Below are 7,957 nucleotides of genomic sequence, written 5' to 3'. Positions count from 1 at the left end.
GTGAAACATATTGCATTCTGGAATCGATACAGATTCAGCTTTTATTTTTATGAAAAATATAACATTGAAAATATTAATAACAATTTCTAATGTTTTAAATCAAATTATACATAAAAAATAAAATAAATATCGATAAACGTGTAATAAACTAGAGTTATGCTCATACTATAAGGTAAATATGATAGCATTTTACATAGTTAATAGATAAATAATAATATGCTACACATCTTGTAAGTATTATCATTATCGTTTAATATGCATTTTCAACATTATCTAATTTATTTTCTATATTTAATTTCATTATAATACATTTAAAAATTATTACTAACATTTCTCATATACAAATTTCATAAAATCAAAGCTGAAGTTATTATTTTTTAAATTATTTTGAAGTTATATAGAAAATGAATAAATTTAACTTTAACTGTCTAAAATTTGTAAAATGTCAAAAAATTTATAATAAAATTAAATACTGTACTGTACAAATTTATTGATTCTTCTAGTTTCTTGGTTAATAAAGTGTAGTTTGGCTTAATCATGTTCACATATTTCAATCATTACGTGCACTCTTCGTCTCTTGCCAAATTACCCCGCCGTCCTTCTTCAATCTCTATGATTAAGAAAAGCGACAAATTCATCGCTGTTGACTCCTATTTCCAAAAAAATGGTGTTTAAAACATGCCAGACTCTCTCTCATGTCTCAAGAAATCAATATTTTCAACTATTATTTCCTATTTCCTCTGTTTTCATCAGTTTTGGGAACTATTCGTTTCAAAAAGCTGAATATAGATTAGACAAGTGTCTCAGTTATTTAAAATTGATCATTTTCTGTTATTTCTCCTGCAACTGCTAGATCTCTCCAGCTCCTTAAAGGTACTCGCCGATGTTAGAAATCGCTTTAAAGTTGTTCAAGTTCCAATTTTGGGAATCTTATATTGTTTCTCGATCACTACTGTTATGTTTTGCTCTCTGTTTCATCCTATGCAATTGAGATCTTGGTAGTATTATATATGAAATTGGCTGTCAGAATTGACTCTAAGCCAAGAATTAGTGTAATTTATAAACTAGTGTGGAACAAGGGAATTCATTGCAGCATAGAGTAATTTATAGTCACTTTACATTTAAACTGAAAATCAATTTGGCATTACTTAACTTTTGAACCCTAGAATTGGAGGAGAGAGAATGATGACTTTGTTTTGTCTATGCATCTATGTTCATGTGAATATTTCCTCATTTTGCTGCTTTTTCGTTTATTCAGTGAGACACTATTGGAATGGAAATCATATCCTGCCTTACTGCGCTTTCGTGTTGTGTTGTGGATTCGAAAGGGAGTCTTCCTCCTGTTGTAGTTGGATCGTCTTTGAGATATTCTCACCGACACACCTCAGGGTTAAGGAAGCAAAGAGCTTTGGCAGCAGTCTGCTCCGCTAAAAGATATGAAGATGTCACCACAGGTGTTTTGAGTGAAACCTATGATCCTTATGTGCTTGATGGCCTAAATGGTTTAAGTGGCACTCGTGAGGCTATACCTAAAGTCTCGATTCCTGGTTTGCCGGATGGAGACAATGTTGCTACCATAAACAGCTGTTTCTGGGAATGGAAGCCCAATTTCAATGTACATTATGAAACATCAGGTTCAGAGAATGTCAACTCCCCGCCTGTTCTTTTCCTGCCCGGATTTGGTGTAGGCTCATTTCACTACAAGAAGCAGCTGAATGATCTTGGTCGGGATTATAGGGTGTGGGCGCTGGATTTCTTGGGTCAAGGGATGTCGCTGCCAAATGAAGATCCAACTTTGCAGTCCAAAGATGGGAACCAATATGTGTTACCGGGCCAAAATGATGTTTGGGGCTTTGGAGATGAGAGTGAGACGTGGGCGGAGGAATTGGTTTATTCGGCTGATCTGTGGAGGGACCAAGTACACAAATTTATAGAAGAGGTACACACCGTAACGCGACTCACTCATTGTCCCAACTATTATTTTCTTAGATCATATGAATAATAACTGTAACTTGAGTTGAAGTTATAGATGATTAAAGTATTATTGTTGAAAAAGTGTTTCTTGCTTGCGATGTTGCAGGTGATTAAAGAACCCGCTTATCTTGTTGGAAACTCACTTGGGGGATATATGGCACTCTATTTTGCAGCATGCAACCCACAGCTAGTGAAAGGCGTGACCTTGCTGAATGCAACACCCGTCTGGGGATTTCTCCCTAACCCTCTAAGATCTCCAAGATTGTCGAAACTCTTCCCTTGGGCTGGAACGTTTCCTCTCCCTTCCAGTGTCAGGAAGCTAGTACAAATTTTGTAAGCTATACCAGAATTCTTTCTTATCTTGATATTTTATAGAAAACTGTCCAATAAGAACAAGCGTGCTTCTGAGATAATTGCTCGAGACTCAAGTCCTGTTTGGTGTTGTAGGTGGCAGAAGATCAGTGATCCAACAAGCATAGCGAAAATACTAGAGCAAGTATACACAGACCATTCAACGGATGTGGATGATGTGTTCACACGCATTGTTGAGACAACACAACATCCAGCAGCAGCTGCATCCTTTGCTTCCATCATGTTTGCACCTCAGGCGGAATTATCCTTCAAGGAAGCTTTATCTAGGTACGTGACGAAGAAGAACTCGTGGCAGCTTCTCTCCTTTTCACGAGTGCAGCCATATCAATGGAAGTTTTGATTGATTGCAGGTGCCAGATGAACAACACACCTATTTGTCTTGCATATGGAAAGGATGATCCTTGGGTGATGCCCATCTGCGGTATGCAGGTGAAAAACCAAGTTCCCGATGCTCCCTACTACGAGATAAGCCCAGCAGGTCACTGCCCTCACGATGAAGTTCCAGAGGTACTAACAATAACAACGATAACAATGTTGTCTTCCAGAACTCAAGTCAGAAATACAACAAGATTAGCTTATGTTTTAACATCATTTTGTTGTTTGATATTGCTAGGTTGTCAACTTTCTTCTGCGTGGGTGGATTAGAAGCCTGGAGTCAGGCGGCTCAGTCGTGCTGCCTCTGCTCGATGACTCTCAAAGCCTCGGTTATGAAGTCACTAAGGATTTGGAGTTTTCAAGGGGAGGGCCTAACAAGTTAGTGAGGGTGCAATTCCATGGCTCCAATTACTCTTTGTGGAGTTGGCTAAACTCTCAATTCAAACCTCTTTTTCGACGATTGCTTGCTCAGCCCTCGTTGTGAAGTCTGTATTCAATCATCAATTTATTTGTACAGAAAATTGTTTCTTTAGTCCAACTTGGATGAAAATGCATGTAGATGTAAGTTTACACATACATTATGGTGTTAATAGTTAAAAGAATTTGCAGTTCGAACTGATTTGTGCAGAGGCAAAACAAACACACAAAGATGACACATTATTGTCTGATACAAACTAATCTGATGTCATGCAAGTCCATGTACTTTCTTTTTCTTTGTCGCAACGAAAATTGTTAGCCCTAATTTCCTAGATTCACATTTTCTTGGTTTCAAATAGCTCCCATTCAGATTGTATTTCAGTCAGACCAGCAAATTAATGTAAAATTATACACAAATAAAAAAAAATTCTCAATTCAGCAGTAGGATAAACAAATTGATTATCCCAACTGATTTCTGCCTATGATAGGGACAGTAAAAGGTAGAAGATGCTGCAAGTTCCGAACATCCCACGTACAATCGAAATCTGAAGATTTTAAACTACAACGTGAACCTCAAGACACATGTAAAGATATGTCGAACCAAATTCTACGTGCAAATTTATCAGCAGCTTCTTTGGTCTACTCCGCTGGTGTATCAGCATGCTTTCTCACGAAGAGCTTGCTTATGTCTTCTGTGACGACATTGCTCCTGCAAAATGGTACACCAGCAATACATAAATTTAAGGACATATTGAACCAAAGAATTTGCTATTTCATTATAGACTACCAAGACCACATAAACTAAGTCATAACTCATGAATAAGGAAAACCACTAGATAACGTTGAAAACTATTGATAATTAAAGCAATAACGTAAGCTAAATTCGCACTTCTAAAAACGCCAAAGTAATAGAAACTATTGACTGCCTGCAATTATTTTCACAGTTGCAGTTTTCCATTAGCATTCCGAAATCAATTGGGACCTAGGGAAGCAATTGGTACTAACAAGAATCAAGTTCTCTCATATATATTCTAATAACTAAACAAGGATTATTGAGCAGAACCTTACATATACAGAAAAATTAGTGACACATAGATTTAGATTAACTAGACTGATGTCTGTAGCAATTTATGACTACAAGTTAGCAGTTCAGAGCAGTACCATTATGACTTGGGTAGTAAAAGTAGAAGGGAGAACACACCTTCCAGACAGCTGAGGCGGGAGCAAATGACCACCTACAGTTTCAGGAACACTCTTGGTGTTAGGCAGCATGCCTTTTGGAACTTTATTACGCGGATAGCTTCCAGCTGATACATTTAAGTCTCTCTTTCTTGCTGCACTTTCTGCCATAGCAGCTGCAACTCGGGATGAGTGGTCAGGTGCATTCAATTGAGATGGCACCACAGGAGAGTCCAAGAGGAATGCGGCATCGGGAAGTTTAAGCACCGGAGATTGATCAGGAACCTTTCCTGATTGTTTACTTGGAGGCGGGCTCAAAGCAGTTGAGACCCTAGCAAGACAAACAAGTGCGAGAGTTCATTAGAAAACCACAAATGAGTAGATCTGGATGCAAGTTGAATCTATTGCCGTAATTTTCATGGCAAGATGACAGGATTGGGATCAAGAAGCTGGAAGGCCAAAAGGCAAGCTAAGAGCCCAAGAATGAAGAACTAAATGATGGCACGTTAGCTCAAAAATATCATACTCCCTCCGTCCACGAAAAATAGAGCACATTTGTCATTTTTGGTTGTCCACAAAAAATAGAGCACATTTAAAAAAGGAAAGTTTCCAACTTCTCTTTTACTACTTTTTTTCCTTCTCTCTTACTAATAATATGGATCCCACATTCTACTAACACTACTTCTCTCTTACTTTTTCACTTCTCTCTAACTAATAATATAGACCTCACATTCCACTAACACTACTTCTCTCTTACTTTACCAATTTCACATTAAAACCCGTGAAATCCACAATCTGTCCTATTTTTCGTGGACGGAGGGAGTAGTTCTTTCGGAGTTCCCCAAGGCTACCACATGTGGTAATAGCAAACAGATACACCGGCAATAACCAATAGACCATCAACAAGTGATTCTCCTATCCAATCAAGGACCACCCATCACCCTAGTCCCCCTAGTGTTCCATATCAGACACAAAGAGCAGGAATAAGGGATAAACATCTAAAATAAAGAAATGCACAACAAGAAAATGACCAAGGTAGGATAAAACTGAAACACCACTCCTTGCTCATTTCGTATTGTTTTATTTGGGCACAATGAAAGAGACTGCCCTAGGTTGATTGAGAAGTTGAAACAAGTACAAATTGTTAATTTAAAAGAACAGCACTTGGGATGTTTTATATTAATAACTCAATCCACCAAAACCTAATGCAGCCAAACCACGAGTTGTAATACCAAATATCAAATCCTCATCCCACCGAAATAAAATGCAGCCAAACCACGAGTCACAATTGCAATCATGAATGGTTCAATTGCCTTTATAGATTAAGCTCTCAGAGCATTCCTTCTATCCCCAAAGAAGAAGATAATAAAAGAGATGATTGTTGAAACGCTATGCTTCAGAAATAAACAAAAAGAGAACATCAAGATTGCAGTTTTAGACTCTAAAACCGTTCCCAACAATACTTTCCTTAAGAGAAAAACCCTTCACCCATCTAATAAAAATTGACATGAAACTCAATTTAAAATTAAAAGTGCCGCAAAAAGAGCAAAAAAACGAAATGATGGATTTGGCAATTACCTGCTTTGGAGGTGGTCAGGGGCTGGTCGTTCTTCAGGGTTTTCTGGAAGTTGTTCAATCTTTTCTTGGGCAGCAGCGGGGGGGTTTTGAGGTTCGTCTTCGTCGGAAGAATCTGCGTAATCCACCAGAGACATACCTTAACTATTTCTACGATTTATGATTTTGTCTTCGGATTCTCTGTTTCTTTCTTCTTCGCACAAATTTCCTCCCCTTTCTCTCGCTACAATTTATTTTTTATTTTTTATTTTTTATTTTTTCGACATCCTTTCAAAATATTTGTTCTAGTATTTTTCATTGAATTGCCTTCAATTATTTAAAATTGGAAATTGTCCTCATTATATGTTTTTTTTTAAAAGTGAATTACAAAAATGTCCTTTGGACTATGCGTTTATCACGCATGAGGCTCGTTTCACGCATGTATTCTATCATAAAACTACATCAAATTTTGTGAACTAACGTCTAATTTTGTGCCAGATGTGTATGAAATTCCGCCATTTTCAAAAACTGAGTTGATCAACTGGGCGGACGAATGGATCAGGATGAGGAGTCAAATTTGCTTCACAAACGGATCAAGTTGGATCTGCTGACATGCAGCAATTAGAGGACTGATGCGTCACACAAGAACGATCCCCAAGGGCAAAAGGTAGAGCATACTTTTCAGAGAAAAAAATGCCCTAAGGATCAAGACCACACGTCTTCCTATAAATGGAAATAGAGAAGGAGGAAGGAGGCAACTTCGAAGAGACGACGCTCATTAGTTTTTAGCTCTCTTCCAGAGCTGAATGGGAGCTCCAAACACTCCACACTCCTAAATTCCGCCTGCATACACGCTGGGTTCCTGTTTAGTTTAGTTTCGAAGGTGTTTGGTGTTGGTTTTTTGTCATTTCAATCCTTAGTTTTGTTATTCCGCTTCGAGAAGAGGCGATGAAACAATCTCTGTTTTCGTTTGTCTATTTTCAGTTTACATTTGATGTTGCAGACAATCGATGCTTTTGATTTAGTAAATTTAGTGTTTGATTTCGATCTGTGTTGAAATGTTTGCTTACCATGCATGATATCTCTGTTCTTCCTTTGATTTCAGTCCTATGACGCAGATCTTAGCTAAACTGTTTTGTTACGTTTCGATTTGTTTGGATCTGAGCTTTTGATTTATGCTTCTGTCTAGTTGTGAAGGAAATTATGGATAAGCTGTTCAGGATGTCTGGATCTAGTAGCTGAATGTTTTGTTTCTGCATGATGAAGGTTTAGTTTCTTGTTCACGTGGGTGTAGTTTAGTTCTTAGAAGTAGATCTAAGTTACAAGTTATTATGATGTTTCATTGTTTGTAATTGTTCAGATATGCTTTTACTCTGTTTTCTTATGTTGATTATGTGAAGAAGATGAAGGAAATAAGGACGATAGGATCTACCATGATCAGAGCCATATATGTTTGGAGCTATGTAGTGGTAAGGCGGCGGCGGAGGCAGGAATCCCAGGTTAGGTTCGGAGGACGGTTAGGTGGTGGTACATCTTGGAAATGGAGATGGAAAGTTAGAAACGTTTGTTGTGGATATTGAGTGTCAGCTGCTGAGTGAAGTGGGTGTTGATGCAGTTGAGTGGGTCGAACTGCTGTGGAAAGGGGAACTGTATATGGTGGAACAGTTTCTAGACGGTTTGGAATGCGGTGAGGAACCAAATGCTGATCAGCGGCTGCCATTCGAGATTCCAAGTTAGCTATGGTGGACATAATCCAATCGAGTTGACTGGACGGAAGACCGCCTGAAGTGGCGACAGCCACAGTAGGTATGTCTTGGTTTCGCCGGATTTATCAGTTGACGGCATACCGAACTGCTCGTGGCTGGAACTAGGGACGTCATTAGGATTGGTCAACATGAGAACAACAATGAAAGCACCAAATTGATACGATGTTGATCGTATCAGAGTGTAGGATCGGCGGCAATGGAGGCTCGACGATCAAATTCTGCGTGCGGAGGTCTCCTCCGCCAGGCAGTTTGTTTGCTGTGAAGAGAAATTAGAGAACACAACAAAAGTGGGAAATAACTTATCATTCATTCATATTTTT

The 7,957-nt window shown here is 38.4% G+C and overlaps 2 protein-coding genes across 2 annotated transcripts; one reads left to right on the top strand and one right to left on the bottom strand.

Moving 5' to 3' along the window:
• The first annotated feature begins 586 nt into the window (after nt 1-586).
• Nucleotides 587-3,336, top strand: LOC121755661 (pheophytinase, chloroplastic-like). The gene is made up of 6 exons (XM_042150993.1): nt 587-873; nt 1,259-1,939; nt 2,081-2,307; nt 2,422-2,613; nt 2,697-2,853; nt 2,960-3,336. The coding sequence occupies exons 2-6, from the start codon at nt 1,274-1,276 to the stop codon at nt 3,203-3,205; spliced, it is 1,488 nt and encodes a 495-aa protein (XP_042006927.1). The 5' UTR covers nt 587-873; nt 1,259-1,273; the 3' UTR covers nt 3,206-3,336.
• Nucleotides 3,337-3,483: 147 nt separating this feature from the next.
• On the bottom strand, nt 3,484-6,163 carry LOC121755710. The gene is made up of 3 exons (XM_042151073.1): nt 5,896-6,163; nt 4,340-4,648; nt 3,484-3,847 (listed from the first exon to the last, which is right to left on the bottom strand). The coding sequence occupies exons 1-3, from the start codon at nt 6,027-6,029 to the stop codon at nt 3,778-3,780; spliced, it is 513 nt and encodes a 170-aa protein (XP_042007007.1). The 5' UTR covers nt 6,030-6,163; the 3' UTR covers nt 3,484-3,777.
• Between the last annotated feature and the right edge of the window lie 1,794 nt (nt 6,164-7,957).

The sequence above is a fragment of the Salvia splendens genome, chromosome 11 (assembly GCF_004379255.2).
Source record: "Salvia splendens isolate huo1 chromosome 11, SspV2, whole genome shotgun sequence".
Classification (NCBI taxonomy): Eukaryota; Viridiplantae; Streptophyta; class Magnoliopsida; order Lamiales; family Lamiaceae; genus Salvia; species Salvia splendens.
The sequence above is the reverse complement of the archived record's forward strand: the minus strand, read 5'-3'. Positions and strand labels throughout refer to the sequence as shown.

Bases quoted from the DNA above. Each gene is read 5' to 3' on its own strand.
- LOC121755661 (XM_042150993.1), top strand. From the start codon at position 1,274: ATGGAAATCATATCCTGCCTTACTGCGCTTTCGTGTTGTGTTGTGGAT. The intron at 1,940-2,080 runs GTACACACCGTA...GCGATGTTGCAG, and splicing joins TACACAAATTTATAGAAGAG to GTGATTAAAGAACCCGCTTA. The intron at 2,614-2,696 runs GTACGTGACGAA...GATTGATTGCAG, and splicing joins TTCAAGGAAGCTTTATCTAG to GTGCCAGATGAACAACACAC.
- LOC121755710 (XM_042151073.1), bottom strand. From the start codon at position 6,029: ATGTCTCTGGTGGATTACGCAGATTCTTCCGACGAAGACGAACCTCAA. The intron at 4,649-5,895 runs GTAATTGCCAAA...TTGTCTTGCTAG, and splicing joins CCTGACCACCTCCAAAGCAG to GGTCTCAACTGCTTTGAGCC. The intron at 3,848-4,339 runs GTGTGTTCTCCC...ACCATTTTGCAG, and splicing joins CCGCCTCAGCTGTCTGGAAG to GAGCAATGTCGTCACAGAAG.